Raw genomic sequence first — 21,280 nt, forward strand, 5'->3', positions numbered from 1 at the left:
TTCCTTAATTAAAATCTTTGTAGCTCAAGCAAATTTTATCTGAGGAAATCACTATCCATCACATAACGTTGCATAGAAGAATAAGATATTTACCTAAATCTTATACAGTATATTAAATACCTCCTATCAACCCCACTCATATTGATTCCATAAATTAGAAGCTTGAAACATTACAAAAATAACACTCTTAACCTGCATTAATATAGCATGACATAAATTAAGGTATAAATCTGAAGAGGAGCAACATTTAAAAGAGAAGAGCATTTTATTACAGTGATATTTATGGATTAAGATTCCAGTTCTGGATTGTTTTATTGTTGTAGATAAATGTTCTTTAAAGTGCTCCTGCAGGAATGGCAAAACGTTGATGAATCCGTAATGGTAGCCCCTGGTCTTGTAATGAAATACTTTCCTCATGTCTGCTTGGGAAAAGAAAGCTACTTTTATTCTATAGGTTTACTGTATGATATTCAGCTGCAAAATTGATCTAGTTATTCCTGCAAATAGTTAGGGTTTTGCTAAAGTATAGATTTAGATCACTTCCTACAATAGATCATGGGACTAGGAAACAAGGTGATCAGAAGCAAATCGGATACACAGAATCTTCAAAATGCCTCTAAAGGTGGAAAGCCTTGAAGAGGAAGGTCTATATAATTACTATGCAAGCCTTAGCCATCCAGACTTGCAAGTAGATGTAAAATGGGGATCAGGCAAGTCAAACGGGAGACTGGCATATGACTGCAGAGTCCAGACAACGGGATGAGTAGAGTTGATGGGCCGTTAGGACTTGAATTCATTTTAGAAATACATTTTCCATTCCCAATAGCTGAGGTATTGTGTTTCTCAGAGAGAAGCCCTGAAAGGATCTTCCCCAAATTCTCATAAGTGTAGGCACCTAAATGGCAAGGAGAGTTGCAGAGGACTATGTTTGAAAAATTAATGGATGGATGGTAGGGCTGAAAGAGGCCGGACAGACAACTGGGTGCTTGGCCATGAGCAAGCTTGTGTAAAATGCATACCATTTCAAAGTGAAATCTCGTTGATAGGTAAACAATGTGGTGATCTGATGGCGGGGTGAAAGGCGCTCTGTGCCTCAGGCCACAATTGAGCCATGCTGCTGGATTTTGTTCAGCAAATGCTGTGGGGTGTCAGTGAGATGTCATTGCAGAGATCCTCGAGAAAAACGCCACTGCAAGGACTAGCAAAAGTCTTTTAGAGAAAATGAGGGAAAGAGAGAATGCCCTGAAAAGCCCAGGTTGTGAACCATCAGAAACTGTGCTGGAGGTGGACCCGTGGAGGCTGTCCAAGAGAAGGCCCACTAGCAAGATTTCATAATTTTAACTGTAAGTAAAAGAAAAAGTGCAATCAAGTTTGGACCAGTTACTACCCGATGGCCCACTTTCCTAAAATATCTGAGTGTCAGTGGTACACATGTGATAGCCGACATTGTGATCATCTGGAATGTACACTAATTGTGCCCGATAACTATTGAAAAATTACAACCGAAAGCAAACCTTGTTGCCTTTGTACCCACTCCAATTACATTGAAATAAATGATAGAACATATTAGGTTTCATTTGCCAGGGATTACGTTAATCCCAAACCATTTACAACAGTTTATGAGATCAGATTATCAAATAGGGTCTTAAAACCAATGATGGCAAATGCCTGAGAGAGGTCCAAGAATATTATTGTGCACACTTGACCCCTGTGGTGCGCAGATCTTCTCTAGTGTTTAGGATGGGCATCATGTTTTTGTCTGCACAACTGTTCACTAATAACACAAATGCTGTTGCTTTGAAAAGGATAATTTCACCATACCAGCCATCTTCTGGCATAGACTGCAATCACCACAGAGAAACGTTTTGCAACACCAAAATCTTTATTTTTAACAACCACCAAAGTTCATACCAAAGTCGTGCCAAACATATGGTCATCAAACTTAACCACAAAAATAAAGTAGGAGTGGCATTTAACCCGCATTAACACGTGGATATTCTAAGTCAAGAGAAGCCAGTGCTCCTAGCCCCACTCCTTAGAGAAAACTCAGCGCTCAAAATGGCCACCTTTTGAGGGTGCAATGCCCCGATTTTTATTGGCTTGAAGGTACACAAACACCTTCTAATAGACGTTTTGGTGGCCCTTCCCTCGAAATATTCAAGGAAGGAAATCCTTTGTTGCCAAAGTGCTGGTGTAAACCTGGCTGCAGGTCTTTTCTCTGCTGTGAAGGTGCTCCTGACACTCAGGTAAGTCTTTTTTTTTTTCCCCATCATCTGTGATAGTGCTTCCGAGGCCAACTGCAGGTTGGTTCTTAGTCTGGTTTGGTATTCTCACTGGCTGCAGGTCCTAGCTCTGCTTAAGTGAAGTTTCTCCTGCGATTATAGCTGCAGGCCGCTAGAGGTGTGAAGGTGTCGCCGTCACCAAGGCTGCAGGGTTTTGTTCTGTAGCTCTGGAAGTGCTCCTGTGAGTGAAGCTGAAGAACTCCATCTGAAAAGGTGATTTTCAGTGGATCAAACCGCAGGCCCCTCGAGCCGTGAAGATGCGTCCCGGACTGTAGGCCTCTCTTCCTCAGCTGTGAAAGTGCCGCTGTGAGGTGCAGGTAGAACTGCTGTGAAGGTCTCAGATATCAAACATAATCCCCATCAAGGCTGCAACAGAGGTGGGAAGAATGAGGAAGAGAAGAGGACACACAGTGTTAATTAGTAAGACTAAGCTCAAACACCCTCATTACCAGTGGTCGGCATTACTGTTTTGCTCAGAAATTGAAGTTATCAGTCAAAATGGGATTCAGTCAAAATGGGGTGAATCACCCCATTCAGTATGTGCTACTACTACACTGAATATCAGGACAAATCCTCCAGGTCATATTTGATCGTTCTGCTCTCTGTAAAAGGTTCAAATTGTGTTCCAATGTTAAAACCGTTGCAGTAGTATCATGACCCCTATGTTATCTGCGGACAGGGGATTAACGTCTTGTCTCCGAGAAATCGGAGAGTGGTCACACCATTTGTCCCAATATTTGTAATGCCAGGTGTGGTATTACTGCCTAGGCACACCGGGAATATATTATTGGGGCCTAAGAGGCCTCATTACCCCACTAATAAAAACAGCCACTGCTGCTAGCAGACACACACATACATACCATCCCCCCCCCCCCACCACTCCCCCTTTTTCTTGCCTTCATGTCTTCTGATTCATATGGATGCATACTGGTCACAACTCCACTCAAGGACGTAATGACATTGGCATTTACTCAGCACCTACCAGTATGCCGGCATGAGTTCCAGTTTTTCCTACATCTCACGGAGAAAGTTTGGCAAACTTCAATGATGTGCTCTTTGCAGAGCCCCTTTTTAGGGCTCCGATTTGTCTGGAAGAGTTGTTTGTCTGAGTCTCTAATACAGTGGCTATGCCTAATAAGGATTAAAGCTGAGCAGAAGATAATTCAGAGATGGATAACCTATTTCCACACAACAACACAGATGCAGGCCTGTGTCAGGACTTACAGAATGCAAGTGGTTTAGGCAAGTGGAAAGGGGCATCATTTTGTCATCTGGCCCCCCTTCCGAGGGGATTTATTCATTTACCACTGTTGTACAAAATGTTGCCCTCTCCAGAGGTGAAGTCTATCATTTCAACATAGATTTTGCACATGGAGATTTTGAAGGCAGCCGTCCTTTTCCTGCATAACAAAGGGGCAATTGAGGTGGTGCATCTAGAAGAAAGGTATATAGGATTTTATTTACGGTACTTATGGTCCTCAAGAAGGGCAGCGGTTTAAGTCCCATCCTGGATCATGGCCTTCTGAGCTTGGTCTTTCGGCAAAACACATTCAAGATTTTATTAATAAGCCATGTTCTGTGGGCCCTGAACCTGGTGAAATGGTTGGCATCCCTGGACCTCTCAAATGCCTATTTCCGTCTCCCAATCCTACCCACCTATGTACGTTACCGATGCTTACAGTGGGATCTCGGCATCATCATATTTTAGTTCTACCGTTTGGATTGACGACCGCTCCACGAGTCTTTGCGACACTGGTGGTTGTGGGCCTATTGTAACAATCGGGATTCCAATTGTTTCCCTAGCTGTATAACTGGATCTTGAAAATGGAGCTCAGGGATCATCTTCAGCAGAAGGGTGCTCTCCTCCACATATTGGGCTTTACCATCACCCAAACATCTTGCCTCTTGTCAAATAAAAGCTTGACTGTCAAAGGGGCAGTTATTGATATTAACAGTATGATGGCCTTTCCCCTTTTCTAAGGATTGTGGCTAAGAAAAGAGATGATGGAGAGGTTTGACGCAAGCTCAAATCACAGTTCTTCCGTCTGCATCCCGTTTGCAACAGGCCAGGTGGAAAATTAGTGTTTCAGTGGTGCCTAGCAACAGTGGATTCCCTTAGTTCAGTATCAGATCTTCCCGTCTGCTAAGCCATATCCACACTGGTGGATAGATCTCTCCAAACTATTGGTAGGCCCTCCCTGCAAAGCTACTGTGTTCACTGACACCTCCCTGCTGCACGCCTACCTGGGCAACATAAAGACACTTAGTCCACATCAAGCCAGCACCTGCTCAAAGGCTCTAGAACGGAGGGTGGCCAATCTACCACTGTGTTTCTAGCTTCTAACCCAAGGAACCATGTTCAGACTCTCACACCACACCAACACTTTCTAATTTATCAATAGACAGAGTGGTATGGAATAACGAACTCCGTGTCAGAGGTAATTCACCTGTAGCAATGGGAGATTTTCCTGGTAGCAGCTAATTTTTCAGGTTTCCTCAATGTTGCTGATCACTGAAGGACCACGAGGGAGAGCTCAACAGAGTGACCAATGCAATTTTCTCCAGATTAAGGTTCCCCAAGTAGAACACCATACCACAACCCAGAAAAGGAAGTGACGTCAGTATTGTGCCATGCATGGGTCCATGGGGGATGCCTTGAGGTATAGCAGGTCTCAGGGCCTGATGAGTGTGTTACTGCATATTTTGCCTCTATAAGAAGTGGTGCAGAAGGTGTGAGGGGGCTCAAGTACAGTGGTTCCTAATTGTCCCGAAATGGGCACGTACGATCTGATACTCTGATTTGTTGACACTCTGCATTCAGCCACCACTTCCTCTCCCACAAAGAGAGAATCTGCTCTTGAAGCAGGATGGCCAGGCCTTCCACCGAGTCCCCAAATGCTGAAGGTCCACACGTGGAAACGACAACATTTCTAGCAAGTCCTTTTGCCTACTTGCTAAAGTGGAGTATGTTATTGCAGCCCCTTAAATTTTGCTTTTCTGACATCTTGAAACTTGCACTGACCCTTGCACAGCCTGGCAGGGTCAACTGTTAAAAGACTACTGGTTGTGCCATCTCCATCCATATGTTTTGCTGATCAACCTTCCTTGGTTTGATTGCCTTTGGTGGCACCTTTTCTTGCATGCTAGCTTGTCCTATTTCCTCCCACTCCGTTTATCATTTCATAATGTGATCTGAACCTTGTGTTAACCTTCCTAATAATCACAAGTTAAGCCTATGCCCAGTTGCCAAGTTCAGCTACTCACTTTAAAGACCGTATTGTTGGGGGTAATAACTTTGGCTTGTAGAGTTGGAGAAATTATAGCCCTCTCAGATCAACCGTTCCCAGTTTTTTTTTTAAACCATCCTCATTACCCAAGATAGGATCTGCACTTCATATGGGCCAGTCTATTACCCTTCCATTTTCCTTCCCTACTCGACTTGCACGAGATGAGGAATGTCTGCATAGGCTGGAACCCAGATGGGTTATGTCCTATTACATTGAATGCATGTAACAGGACAGTTGAGAATCAGCTCTTCCTAGGTTTTACCAGTGTTAAAAAGGACATGCTGTAACTAAACACACCATTTTGCACTAGGTCACCTCAGCATGAAGATCTGCTATAGCTTGGCCAGGAAAGACCCTCTTGAGAGCATTTGTAGCCACTCCACAAGGGCCATGGTTCCTTCAACAGATCTCTCCAGAGACATTTTGGTTGCCAACATCTACCAGGTGGCTGCAGGATCATCTTTACATACTTCTGGCAAGCACAAATGTCTCAGGCACACAGTGATGAGTATTTTCCCCACACTTTTGCATGGATGTCTTGGATAACTGGTGCTACTCACTCCCACCTCCCTAAGAAGCACTGCTTTGGGACACATTCATAAGGCAAAATATCTGCAGGAAGATGTATCCATAACAAGAAAATGTCACTTAAATATGTAAAGAGGTTTCATGTGGATGCAGACTCTTCTTGCAGACTTCCTACTGTCCCCAAACCTGTAAATTAAGGCCAAGGTTAATAAGTTCCTAGGTTATGGTAACATTATGCGCTAGTTTTGTCACCGTCTTTTCCACTCTTTCTGCTTCTTTCCTCATGCATTAATGGGGTGTGGATCTTTTTAGGAAATGACACCAGAGTGCCGTCTGGGGCCTAGTTTACATAGGTGTCATCACATCTGGCAGCAGAGTTGCTGCTTAAGCCACAAGGAGAAATTTGGCAGCACTGGAGAGATACTGAAGGGACACGTTTTAGGGACTAGACTGAAGCTACAAAGGATCATTTCCTATGGTAAGAAAGGTGCTAGAAGACTATGGCCCATATTTATACTTTTTAGTGCCGCATTTGCGTAATTTTCTGACGCAAAAGCAGCACAAACTTTTGATTGTATAATAATACAATTGTATTTTGTACGTTTGTGCTGATTTTGCGTCAAAAAAATCCCACAAATGCGGCGCTAAAAAAGTGTAAATATGGGCCTATGTATCCACCAGAAACATTACCACCAAAGGTAAGTAACTTTTTTTTTTTCCTTTTTACAATACTCACAGACCAGCATGATTTGACCATTATGGCCTACCATGTTTCTCTAGCAACACATGCACTATGTATGTTTTATGCCAAACACACATACACGTGCTTCATCTGGTCATTCTACTTTACATCCCTTGATCTACACCACCCAGCTTATCCTGCCTCCCTTCGCAAGAGACAAGCCTTGACAGGCCAGTCTTTTGTGCATTTCTATCGAGCATGTCAGACTCTATAACATGAAGCGCTTCTGGCTTGCCTATTCCTATATAAATGGTTTGAGCCTGCAAGCCTCTGTACTCTAATAGCATAACTTAAGAGATCTTCTCTTGATTTTTGTATGATTCTATGAACAATTCGTCCTACAACAGTAACCTGAGAAAGGCATATTTAGTGACATAGCAGAGAAACATGCTTGAGCTGAGAAAATGGGTTATTGGTTACTCCTCAAATGCCATATTCAATACAGACATGCAACTAAGATCAAACGGGTGACACGGGAAACCATTGAGGGATTTCTCAATCACAGAGCATATCTATTGCAAGAATAGACAGACACACTAAGTTACCCTATGAGAAAAGATGTCTTAATGTCTTGCTCCTCCTCTGTAATATCCTCTTACACCGTTTGCCCAGAAGTTACAAGCCCTTGCACTGCAGTCTATCTGGACACAGGGAGCATCAGTCCCTACTAGTGGATAAGCCAAGGGATTGAGATGCTCAACTAAGAATGAAATGTTTGTTTCTTGCCCTCAGAATCCATAAAAAAGGTTCAACACAAAGAACAATATTCTATGCAGTGGCACGTGGATGCATGCAGTCTCTAGTAAGTTGTTTGTCTGGACTAGCCACTCGGATATGTTGGTCCTATGCTGCCAGCATTCAAGTAAACTCCAATGGTGAACTATAGGTTGTTCTGCAATAAACAACACATACATCTCTCCCATCAGTGAAGGATGTCTATAAGCAGGACAAAAACAGCTAAATCTGGCTGCAAAACCAGAAGAGGGCAATCAGCAAAGGGTGAAACAGGTGGTCAAAAATCAAGACTATTATTGAATTCGTATAGCTAGATTCCTGTTTAAAAGGTCAAGATGTCACTGGTATTGGTTTTGGATTCAAACCTGTAGCTTCCAGGCCAAATGCCTGCTTGGGGCACTGCATTCCGTTACCTTCCTTGTGGTCTGCCAGCCTTAATTAAATGTAAACTGGTTTAGCTTGTTTCACCGGTGCAGATACAGGCTGGTTAGGAGGGAGGATAGTTCCTCCAACTGAATCTGCAGGCCTACAACCCAAGAAGCACCCCATCATAATGATTCATGCCCAGTGCACAAAATAGTACGTCTTTTGACAGTTCTGAAATCTGGAAGAGAGTCAATCAACAGAGCTGCATGGCTTCCCCTGGTCAGCAGCGGGTCAAACCCTCAACACCAAAGTTGGCACCTTTCTAGCTTACCCATCTGATATATTGTATTCTTAATGTATAATACAGAGGATCACTTTAAACCCCCCAGATTGGGAACTGGGAAAGAAAGGTTTTTGAGACCCAGTAGGAAAGCACGTATGTCTTGTGCCCGCTTCCCTGGCGGAAAAGGTCACTTGTGGCATGTGCCCACCTGGCTTGTACATGCTGTCCCGCAGAAGGCCCACCAGCTCATCAGGCAGGGTCTGCACCTCCTCCTGGAACTTCCGGCGCCCCTCTTGGGTCAGCTTCCACAGACAAGACTTGCGTTTGCTGCCACCACAAGCTAGGTTTGTGGTTTTCTGGAAGCTGCTGCTGAAGCACAGGTTGTGGCGGACAGTGTTCTTCCAGCCTTCTGGAGCCGTTCGAAAAAAAGGAAAGTGCTCTCTGTAAACGAAAGGATAGGAATGGACAAAACAAATTCAGACTATTTATTAACCTCCATATCAAGCATTTTATCTCTCCATCTATCTACAACACATTCGCCTCACAACTCAAACACGCCTCAACTACTTTCAGCACTAATAGGTCACCCTGATGGCAAAAAATTTAAAAATCCTACAACATAATATGGCACAAGGTCAAAATCTAGTCCTCATATGGGCCCTGCTGGTTTATAGGGATGTCTGTTCTGACTAAGCTGTGCATAACTACTATGCTGGCTAGTCATTAAGCATTACCAACAGCCCAGTCTGCCCCTGCTTGCCAATGTATTGCACGGTGCTAAAAGTCAGGACCAAATATGCATTCTTTAATCACGTATCAACTTAGACATCAGTTTTCTGAAAGTAACTTCTTCCTTTCAGCTAGAAATGATTCGAAATTACAACTTACAGTAGCCAATTATGCTATTTTCACCATCTAACAAAATATACACAGACAACCTTCTCACCCCTTCTCCCGACATCATCCTCTCCCATACAAGTACTATCAATTACAACTAACTTAATGCAATAATCTACATAGATCGCTTTGATCCAGGTTCAATTTTGGGGGTGGGGGCGATGGGACTGGTGGTACATCCCTGGAACAGAAAGATTACCGAACAAAGTTGTAAATCTGCTGTACATTGAGGCTGCCATGAGAACTTCGTAGTGCCACTGAAATGAGAATGCAGTAGTTGATTGGTGGTCGTGGCCACTTGTTACCCAGATCAACCTTCCTCCGGAGCCGTAGGTTCTTGCTATGGGTTGGCATCCTCTTTGGTACACCAATTGGAGGAAGGAACATGTCAAGTTCTTGGGGTAGAGGGAAGTCTAACGAGGATGAGGAGAAGTCATCTTCGATCACCTACAAGCAAAAAGGAGGTGAAAGGAAATGTGAAGAAAGAGAAACTGTAAAGAGGTGGAAAACTAATGGGTTGGTGCTAAGCACCAGCTGCACATCTCAAACACCAAAAATAGTGATAGGGCTAGGATACTTCTGATTTACTTGTCCCACATGCTCAATAAACTAACAGACCCAGGCACAGCAGGCTGCCCATCCAGTGTAAGGGCAAACTCAAAGCACCTATACCTTTCTCTTTCATGGAAGCATAGTATTTATGGAGTCTCACAATGTGGAAAATACGTTTTTGTAAACCTTGGAGGTATCATCCAATTTTTCTCCTTTACCCCTACTTCCCTCAGAGAGAAATGCAAGGTAGAAGTTCAAGGAAAGCATAAGGAAGAACAATTAATAGGAAACTGCAGGGCATTTGGAGTTCTCTCTAGCAATAGTATGACTATAATGGTTTCCTTCCCTGGAACTATATTGTCAAGTGCTCCATCCTCTGGAATTACTTATTCATCAGCCATTAACAAGCTCCTGCTTGGAGCAATGACTCTTGAGAGGGAGTTGTACAGACAGGGATTCTTGGATGAACCTACACTCCTGATGCATGCAAGCCTTGCTTGGGGTCACAATAAGACAGCGAGTCATCTCTAACTGATATTAAAGAGAAGCGCTGGCGAGCGAGAGATCGACTGTGCAATACTGATGCAAATACATTTGTCAGCTGCCTTAGTTAAAATGTACCATCTAATCCATGCTGCGTGTTTAGATTATAGGCAGGGAGTACAGAGGATGAAAAAAGCACAAGTCACCGCCTCTCTTTATCATTGTTTGCAACTGGTCAGGCTTAAGCCCTTTTTGCCCAGCACAAGAGGCTTGCATGTAGAGTTCTTCGAGCTGTGTAGTTTCCCCCTGCATTTTACACGGTATATGCTACTGGTGGACAATATTAGATGTATTCTCTGCCTCACCTGCTTGTGGTCCAAATCAGGTGGGGGGCAGATGTCAAATCTAGAATTTCCCAAGTGACAACTTCAGTTGGATGAGGGTGATAAAATCAGCTCTTGATTGACCTACGAGAGATGTAAAACCAGGAGTGGTTCACCCTTCCCATCAATCGTTGGTTTGCTGTGGTTTAGCATAATCACTGAAGTGGAATTAAAATGTGTGGTTAATTAAACTTCCCGATGTTAACATTCAAGTAGTTTCCCATTATTGGCTCCTTGATCCCTTTAAAAGCCTCTGAGGATCTTCTTACTCTGCAACCTGTGTATACAAACAAGTCATATCTTGAAAAAGTGTGCACTCCTGGTAGTCACATTTTCAAAGGGGAGCCATATGTTCTTCTGTGGTCCTGCTTGGCTTTCACTGGGCACATGAATACAATGAGCTACATTAACTTACTGATCCCTCACTGGAGGATGACGGCATGTCTTCCGACTCCTCTCCACATGCCTCTTCCATGGCGGGTGAAGACTCCTGTGCAGTGGTTGGAATAGGTGTGGTTGGCACCCTTAAGGCAGGCCTCACTGGCACAATGAGTTCTGGCACCTCCAGCTTAGAGTATGGCCATGTGCAGACCTTGCTGGGACTCACCAGTAGCCAGAGGCTGGGCTGGAAGCTGCACCCTGTGCAAAGGAGATGAAGAAAAGCTTGTTAAAGACATTTCTAGGAGAAGGTATCTGCATGCACTTACAATCATGGCTCAAGAATACAAATTCAGTAATTTGCAGCAAACAGTTTTGTCTTTATATACAACGACCTGCCTTTCCTTCTAGACTAAGTAATGGATGTTCAAGCATGAGTAACCACACAATTAATCTGTGGGTGATGCCACGTTAATTACTCAAACGTCAATGGGTCGACATGACTTTTCAGCACATTTCAGATGTTTTGCACAGGTTGAGAGCTAGTAAACAAAGAAAAGCAAGACAAAAGATAGGATTTGAAACCCTCATGAATAGCATCACTCTAGATTTCACAGCTCGACTGGGTATCTAGTTTTGAATATTTAGGCATCCATGAGGGAGGAAAGGAAATGGGACTGTCAGCATGGAGAGTGTGGCATTACTGTGCCCTAGAGATGGTGCCTTGAGAAGAATTATAACAGGGCATGGAGTTAGGGCTTTAAGAACACCTGTCAGTGTCTTTGATGCAAGTACGGATTTGGGAGATAAAAGAGCAGATACACTAGCTAACAGATACAATTTGTTTTTGGAACAGCCCCCAAGGTTAGCTAAGAGTGTCTCCACCTTTCTTTCTTTTTTTTTTATTTTTATAAAGGCTTAAGTTGTGAATCGATTATTTGGAAAATAAGACTACATTTTTTGATTTATTGGGTAAAGATTTGGAGCATTACTGCACAAACAGAGGTCAACTCTTTACAATATTATGAAACACCTTATAAACCTCCATTGACAATTGTTTTGGTTAGGACAAATTAGGCATGGAAAGGTCCTCGTCTGGCTAGGTATCAATAAATAGTATTATGACTGCAGTTCTTAAACAGCATTATGCCCATTGATTTAGGGGCCAAATGATGCGCAAGCATGAAGTAAAACTGCTGACAGAGTACATCTCAAAGAACACTGGTTTTGCTAAAAGATTAACCTAATGGTCCAGGCATGAAGAGCTTTAGACAAAGTCAATTGTTCTAAAATTCTGTAATGGAATCTTTCCTCTTGTAAAAAGTACAAAGTAAGAGTTGTAGATTACCTCAATCAGATCTTTGCAAAGATAGACACTACCACTGCTATTTCTTCTATTATACTCAGCCTATTCAAGCCACAGCCAACTATCAAGTCAGCAGTGATTATGGATTAGAGGAAGGCCCCTACATTTCTTGACACCTGTAGTTATTCCCTCTAGACTACCTGGAGTTTGCCAATCATTGGAAAAGTCTAGGAGAACATGCTTTTTAGCCTCTTGGCCTTTCACCGAGGACATCTACCACACAATATTTAAGATTGATGGCAATTTGCACATTTTTCTCCTGACTAGTAAGAAAAACAATTACAGGTTTAAGATGCTATTTTATGTGGAAATACCACAATGGCATCTCCTTTTCAAAAGATATCTCCTCCTACTCATATGCTAATGGTTCACGTTTGTGTTAGTTATTGGAATTCTGTGAAGATCCTCAAATAGACATGTCAAATGTATGTGTTGTGTGTAGTGGTGCATCTATTGTCATCCTACGTGAATCCCTTTTGGAGCAATTGTAAATATACATAAGCTCAGCATGTGTGTACACATTTATTTTTTGTTTTTTAATTAAAAAAAAAAAAAAAAACACTTCAGATGATGAACAAATAGTTTTAACTTCATTTCTAAGGACAGGACTAAACAGAATAAGTTTCTTTCCTTTGCACATTTTTCGGAAAGTCTAAGTTAACAATGATTCCAGGTGCAAGGGAAAAAACTACCCTGCCAGTATACCAGGGTGGGACTGGGAACTACTTTATTTAAAGGATGTTAATTAAGCCCTACACCTCTTAGGCATGTTGCAGCTTCCACTAGTGAACTTCCCTTCCGTTCTAGAATTGTTTCCAGATGTCAGAGTCTGGTTAATTTGAACCTGGGGCCTGGTCTATTCATTCAAACTGTTGTACTGTTGGTATTGGCATTTTATTCAAAGTGGGGCCATGTCACTTATGGCAAATTATTATTTGTTTCTGATTTGGAACAGCTTCTTTATGTCAGAGTGACAGACTCACCAGGAAGCTTTGAAACATGTGCAAAATCTCTCAAAACATTTCTCACAAATGTTTGCTACATAATGTTATTTTGACAATGTGTGTATCAAATGTGACAAATAACGGTTTCAAGAGGTCATTAAAAAGCAATCAAAATACAAAAACACTAGTTCTAGCAAATTCTGCAGGATAGCAGTTACTAACGTGTGATCCACTAGGGAGGTAACATTTCCTGTAAGTCACTAATTTTGGAAGATTAGACTCCTGTAGTTCTCGGTTTACAACATACATGACCTCTGCTATATGCCTTTGAAGGATGCTGATAAGAATCTGGGGCAGCATATCCTCACTAACATCTACTTGTATAATTTTCACTGCCCTGTTGCTGGGCCCACTACTTGGTCTTTGGATATTTGGAGCAGATGTTAAGTATAGAATAAGCTGCAACATCAACTTTGTTAATCACAAGTAGATTCTATGGGAGACAATAAAAGTTTAAGATATTTTAAAATATGTATTCAGAAATAGAGTAATATGTTTTATTAATCAATTCAGCATATAGAACAGTTGCATATAGCACATCCTGAATCTGCCCATGTTCTATTCTCCTCAGTCTTTTTGGCAAGAGCTACCTGTGCTCATAAAGAATACAGTTGCAGTTTGGTCTAGTCGCATTCAAAAAGCATCAGAAAATACAGTTAACAATCCTAGAAAGTTATTATTCAATCTATCTCTAACACAGTCCTCACAGCTATCAGCTCAAAAAGCTTCAGCTATCATGCTATTCTCCAACAGTTTATCCAGTTCCCTCTATTTCTCCAGTAGTAGTCAAAAGTATGCTCTTGGAGAAGCAAACAGCAAAAATTACTAAATTCAATGAGATACCTTACACACTAGGAACCCAAGCAGCGCCCTCTCATATCAGTCTTCCTCTGCATTAGGATGCCCCTACTGTTTCCCTCTGACACCTTAATAACAAACATTAATCTACAATCAATAACAATTTATCATAATTATTTACTTTTTTGAAAGTTGATCAAAAACAATAGCTCAGTTCATATTCAGAGATCAATTGCAACATCAATACCACTTCCCATGCATAGCTTGCATTTGAAAGAACAATAGGATATGCAATAGTCATCTCCCTTCCCATAGCTTCCACACTGTAGATCCATTCATAAAAGAAACAAATTAGTATATTATGTTCAAGTCAGCACATTCCAAAGCAAGTTAGCAAGCTAAATGATTATACATAATACTGCTTCCATGGATTAAAGCGGAAGAACTTTGCAACATGAATAGGTCACGCACAGGTCAGAAATTAAACATTTGTTGTGCAAAGAAATGTGTTAACTAACAGTTTTTCCTTCAGCAACTCAGGCAGCATAGGTCACAATGAGTTTAAAGCAGGTTTACGACTACGAAAATCAACTGCAGTTAGGCCTAGCTTCATTCTGCCCTCATCCTCCTCGACCTCTCCACAGCCTTCAACACCATATGTCACCAAACCCTTCGCACACGCCTCTTCAACTCTGGAATCCGACAGAGCCCTGGACTGGCTCACCTCCTTCCTCTCAGGGAGAACACAAAGAGTTTGCCTTCCCCCGTTCCGGTCAAAGGCCACCAAGACCATCTGTGGAATCCCCCAGGGATCCTCACTCAGCCCCACCCTCTTCAATATCTACATAGCTCCACTTGCCAACATTGTCCGATACCATGGCCTCAACATCATTTCCTATGCAGATGACACTCAGCTCATCCTCTCCCTCACGAGGAACCCTGCAACCGCCAATAACAACCTCCACACCGGACTCCTCGCTAGTGCCAACTGAATGACAGCAAGCCACCTCAAGCTGAACTCAGAAAAAAACTAGATCATCTTCGGCCCCAACAAGTCAGCATGGGACGACTCCTGGTGGCCAGCCATCCTGGGGTCGCCCCCAACACCCAGCACCCACGCACGCAACCTCAGCTTCATACTAGACTCTTCACTCTCCATGAACCCGCAAGTCAACGCCATCTCGTCCTCATGCTTCAACAACCTTTGAATGCTCCGCAAAACCTTCAGGTGGATTCCCGTAGAAAGCAGAAGAACGGTCACCCACGCCCTCGTCAGCAGCAGACTATACTACGGCAACGCCCTCGACGCACGTTTCATCCTCAATATCCCTCACCACGAACACATCTCTGCCCACCTCAAGGACCTGCACTGGCTACCCATCGACAAAAGGATCGTTTTCAAAATCCGAATCCACGCTCACAAGGCTCTCCACGACACCAAACCAGCCTCCCTCAACGATCGACTCAACTTCCAAAATCCGACATGCCAGCTCCGCTCCGCCAACCTCACCCTCGCTACAGTCCCTCGCATTCACCGTACCACAACCAGCAGCAGATCCTTCTCTCACCTCGCAGCCAAAATCTGGAACTCCCTCCCCGCCAACCTACGTAAGACCCAAGACCTCCTGACCTTCAGGAAGCGCCTCAAGACCTGGCTCTTCGAGCAGTAGTATCCCCACCTCCCCCAGCGCCTTGAGATCCCTCTAGGTGAGTAGCGCGCTTAACAAATTGATTGATTGAGTGATTCTCTTGTTTTAGAATTTTCATTTTAATTTATATTATTATTCAAAGCTTTAGCAAACTGAATACGGGCAGAATGACTGTGCATGCACAATGCCACCAGGTATGCTTTACCCGACAGATTTAAAAGGAGTAGGGCTTGATCCCACTGATAAATGGTAACAGTTCCGGCAAAATTATAAAAAGACATGGTGATTTAAGAGAACACAAGAGTTATAAACTTAGCATTTAAGAAGAATAACATAACTGATGACTAATCAGATGCTTCAGAAAAGATGAACATACAAGAGAAAACTCTATTGTAAGCGGTCCTTTTGATCATTACATGAACTGTGGCAGACACCTAAAGCTGTCTCTAACCAGATCTAGGAAATACTATAATTCACACACATAAAACTACAAACTTAGACAATGAAAACGAGTCCTCCCTGTAAGCTCCTGAACTAGAGAACTATAAAAGAAAGTCTCTCAATGTCAAACAATGCAGAGCTCCTTCCTACTGAATTATCAACCGGTTTCACCATGTAAATTCCATCCCTATTGTATTCAGAGTTCACAATGTGAGCACCTTTCCTCCTGTATTTGTGAAGGGGTTACATTATGCAAAAGCCTCTTTGTATTGTATTTGACCCAGTCTATGTCCCTTTCGTTTATAATAAATCGAACAAAAGCATTCCAACAACTGCTGCCCAGATTGATTTAATGTATTTCTATGGTAAGAGTACGAAGCCTCTTCCTATGGAATTTGTATAGAGCTAACACTGGAAAGCTCCTTCCTATTGTACGCCAGAGTTCACAAACTATGACCTCATACTACTGTACCCGTCACACAGTTACACCACGGAAAGGCCTTTCCTTCTGTATTTAACATAGGTATGCTTTAATCAGTTATGAGCAATGAAAATACTTAATATGAAGCTAACAGAACTACTACCCACGGAAATGGCCTTGAAGACAACCAAAGCGGCAGAGCCAAAGCCCTGGTGCCTACCTCGCTACTACACGCAAAAGGAGTGTAAGTACACTGCTTTAACACTTGACCCAGAGAGCAACAAGTAGTCCAAGGCTTACCCAAGGAGGTATTGTTAGAAACTCAAAACTCTGCAAAGCATATAAAAACCATAATATATGGATATCCAGCCAGTGCTTTTTTAAATTTTATTTGAAACACGGCTAAATCTAAACATAAAGTTACAAATGTACACGAGAACCAGAGCTCTCTAGCCCTTCATGAATTACAGATCGGTGTGAAAAGGTCTCTGTGTGAAACAATGTAAAGTCCCTTCCTGTAGTGTTTGTCACAGAGGTCTCAACATAAACTGTCTTCTGATTGGGTGACACGGTTCACATTGCTAAGCCTATTCCTATTGCATTTGTCAGAAAGTTCACAATGTAAAAAAATAAATAAAAAATAAACCTTTCCACTGTATTTGTCAGAGTTCATTTATGAAGGACGTTCAAAATCCAAAGTACCCTCATACTGTATTTGACACAGGATCTGCTTAAATATTGTAGCCATGTTGTGTGCAATTGGAACTACTTTATAGACAAATACAACTGCTGTCCAGATCTATGTAAGAAGGTATTTCAGCAATAAAGTAAAAACCTTTCCTAATGTGCTTGTCAGACTTCATAATGCTAAACCCCTCCCTACTGTATTTGACAAGGAGTTTGTATTCAAAATCTCTATCAATTATGTACACTAGAATTAATTCATAAGCAAGTTAGTACAACTGCTCCACAACCAAAATGACTGTAAAGCAGAACTACAAAGAGGTGAAGCTGAAATGCTTCCATTAATGCTACTGGTTTTTGCAGGATTACCTGAACTCTAGCAACCAATGAGAGGTGTATCTAGCCAGATCTAAAAAGTATTGGGATAAATGGGGATCCCTCAGGTATTCCACAACAAAGCGTCTGTATGAAGATATAACAGGAGAGATGGAGACCACTAGTGTGTGACCTGTCGAAAAAAAAAAAAAAGTCTAGCCAGCCTAGGGCAAAAACTCTACTACAGGCAGTAGAGTTAAATGTGGCTGCACAGGTTTGTAGTCCCATATTTTGAACCACTGGTGCTCACTCCCACTGTTTTGACTGCCAGCAAAATCCACTTCAATAAGATCAATTCTTGGGGAGGACAACTAGTATCAAAAAGCTTATCTTTAATCTTGAGCTTCCGTGGGGCATCAAATCTCACAATCAATATATGGTCATGTCTCCCAATCCTCCATTTCCCAATTAAAAAAAGAAAAGCTTCTCCATATCCGTTCAGATATCTTCAATCTTTATTTTCAACTTTGAATTAAAGTAGACCCAGTCAACATGTTTCGTCTTTGAGCAGAGACTTCACCGGGGCCTAAAACACATAAAAACCACAGACATCTTTAGTTGGAGAAAAAAAAAAAAAGATAAAAAAAAACATAAAACCATTTTTGTTTACCTTTTTATACTTTTACATAAAATACTTGTACCAGACCGAATAATTAATCCTAAGCTTATTTGCCCAACAATTTGGTGCATCTAACTCGTCATTTTAATCAAATTTTCAAAAAGGAGGCCATCTAACCCCTATTCCCCAAACATCTCAATAAAGACCAACAATATCTAATAGTGCTCTCCATGTACAAATTACTTTCGATTTCCTAATAAATGCCCCAACAAACATATACGGGTTAGCACAGGTGGAAGGAATCATTTGATCGTAAGGGTTTCAAAACAGAGCGTGAGCAGCATCTTCATTCATCTGGGCATAGTGTAAGGAGGCTGGGGCTATTGGTTCGTCTGACATTCGGAAGAATACAAGTAATAAGTGTGAGGATATTTTGGCTGAATATAATTTAAACACCAAAACGTTCAAATAGATTAGGAAAGGTATCTGTCATGGATTATGTAATAAGGGTGTCACGGGTCGATGAAAGATTTTATCAAGTGTGGCTACAATAGGCGTTACATTTTACATGATTAAGGCAGTTTCAAATGGATTTTGACACCTAGGAGTGTATCTAAACTTACTGTTGGTATGAGGAAAGAGGAGCAGGTCTGCGGCTTATGCTACATCATGTGACGTTTCCACCTTTTCATGATTCGATTAAACAGACATGATTGCAATTGGTATGATGGAAGTTTATTATTGCCTTTGAGAGATAGGGAACCGTTTTATTATGCGGTATTCGAAAGGATATGAGGGATACCAAACCATAACTGACTGCCATTGACCCTACCCCTTCTTTTATTCCTCTCAGAAAATCTGTTGTTGTACCACTTATTATATGCAGGTAAAATGAGGGGTGTATGGGAATGTTGTTCTGTAGAAGCCCCTGAGGGGTAGTGTAATTGTAAACTTCACATCATCGAAAAGGTATGGGTTTATGTATACAAGGGGTGCAAATTGAAAAATGTAACCAAATATGGTGGCTTTCCTTCCTCTTCTGCTTTAACTATGTGATCTTTAATACTTCTGCGGGGTGATGTCATCTGGAAATTTCTTTGCACCAAAGATTTGTGGGTTTACCCACTTGGCAAATGCACATAAGAAATGGCACCTTGCTGGTTAGTCTCTCACGTTTATAGTTAGGCATGCATTATTATAATCAACATCTCAGAAACTTTCTTCACTCTCATTTGCAAGCAATACAATTACTTCAACACTTTAGTATGGTGATGGCATAGTAAAGATCTTTGCACTGTAAATGGGGAGTGACTAAGGAAACTTCATGTACTAGTTCTTAAGTATAATACTGAAGATATTTGATATTTTAAATGATGGACTGATGAAAGCTGTTAAGGTGGGACTGAGGTTGTTCTCTCTTCTCTACAGGGTTTATAAATGGGTGAGCTGGAAGTGGAAACAGCTATTAGGATACTGGATTCATAAAAGAAACAGACATTTGATGTGAGAAATGGATCGCTATGGTTTTTGTATATGTTCGTGGGGGTATTTATTATGAAATTGAAAATAATTTGAATGTGGAGAGCACTATTAGATATTGTTGGTCTTTATTTAGATCTTTGGGGAGTAGGGATTGGAGGTCCTTTTTTGAAAATTTGATTAAAATGACAAGTTAAATACACCAAATTGTTGGGCAAATAAGATTAGGATTACATATATCACCTGGTATGGTGACCCCGCCTCCCCGGCTACCCTTAAATGGTGGCCGCTGCGAGGCAGTGGTAGCGACCCTTGACCTCAGGGTAGGTCGCTCCCCTGCCCTCACAGCGCCACCAGACCCTCTGTGCCTGCCTTCTCACTGTGTCTGTGGTGTTACCTGTACCCCGAGGGTCTGTGCTGTCGCCCGTTTGTGATTGCGCTCCCCTTCACTTTGTGTACCCCTGAGTGTCTGTTTGCCCGTTTGTGATCGCGCTCCCCTTTCTCTCCCGGGTATCCCGAGTGCCTGTTGTTATAACTGCCCCCGCCGTCCCCCTCGTCCTCCGCCGCTTTTCCCTCGTTTTTGTACCCTTTTTGGTACTTTTTGTTTTCCCAGGCCTCCTCGCCTTTCTCGAGGCCTACCGCCGCTTTTCCCGCTTTTTTCCCACCTACCCGCCCCCCTCCCGCCTCCCAGCTGACCCCGCCTCCCCGGCTACCCTTAAATGGCGGCCGCTGGCGCGCCGCAGGCGCGCCTAAGGCAAGCCCGTCTGCGCCTGTACCGCGCCCAGCACCCGAACCCCTGGCCCCCGCAACCCCCGCCTGACCTACGACTCCGCCACCCTCGCCATCCTCAACCCCGGCCGCACGCCGGACTGCTACCGCGCCACCCCGAAACGAACCCACGGACCCTTCACCTGCAGCAACTGCCGCTTCACCAGTAAACGGACTCACACCGCTCCCGTCAAAATCGACTCCCCCGGAAGCAATCTCCACTGCATCCTGGTCAACACCCGATCCGTCCACAGGCACGCCATCGAACTGTGGAACCTCATCAACTCAACGAACCCGGACATCGCCTTCCTCACCGAGACCTGGATGAACCCCTCCTCGGCACCCGACATTGCCATAGCCATCCCCGACGGCTACAAAATCATCCGGAAAGACCGCACCAACCGCATCGGAGGAGGCATCGCCATCGCACACAAAAGCTCCATCCGTATCTCGACACACTGACAAATCACTCCCCGACGCCGAACACCTCCACTTCGCGATCCACAGCGACCCCAAGACCACCCTCAGAGGCACCCTCATGTACAGACCACCAGGACCACGCACCAAGTTCAGCGAAGACATCGCAGACTTCGTCAACCCTCACGCACTCTCATCCACCGACTACATCCTCCTAGGAGACCTCAACTTTCACCTGGAGAACCACACAGACACCACCACCACCGCCTTACTGGACAACCTCACCAACCTGGGACTGAAACAGCTAGTCAACACCCCCACCCACTACGCCGGACATACGCTCGACCCCATCTTCTCCTCCAGCAAACACACCACCTTCAGCCACACCACCGAACTCACCTGG

General features: G+C 43.0%; 1 protein-coding gene across 2 annotated transcripts in view; it reads right to left on the bottom strand.

The window, feature by feature from the left end:
• The window catches only part of FOXR1 (forkhead box R1), an 89,978-nt gene that overhangs the window by 49,261 nt on the left and 19,437 nt on the right, over positions 1–21,280 (bottom strand). Inside the window, exons 3-6 of one of the 2 annotated variants that reach the window (XM_069224809.1) lie at positions 10,954–11,177; positions 9,320–9,567; positions 8,432–8,664; positions 1,861–2,648 (exon numbers count right to left, since the gene is read on the bottom strand). In XM_069224809.1, the coding sequence (XP_069080910.1) occupies positions 2,620–2,648; positions 8,432–8,664; positions 9,320–9,567; positions 10,954–11,177 (734 nt within the window). In that variant the 3' untranslated portion in view covers positions 1,861–2,619. Of the gene's footprint in view, positions 1–1,860; positions 2,649–8,431; positions 8,665–9,319; positions 9,568–10,953; positions 11,178–21,280 lie in introns of those variants that run through there. The other variant, XM_069224808.1, reaches the window with a different exon arrangement.

Source organism: Pleurodeles waltl, chromosome 3_1 (genome assembly GCF_031143425.1).
Source record: "Pleurodeles waltl isolate 20211129_DDA chromosome 3_1, aPleWal1.hap1.20221129, whole genome shotgun sequence".
Classification (NCBI taxonomy): Eukaryota; Metazoa; Chordata; class Amphibia; order Caudata; family Salamandridae; genus Pleurodeles; species Pleurodeles waltl.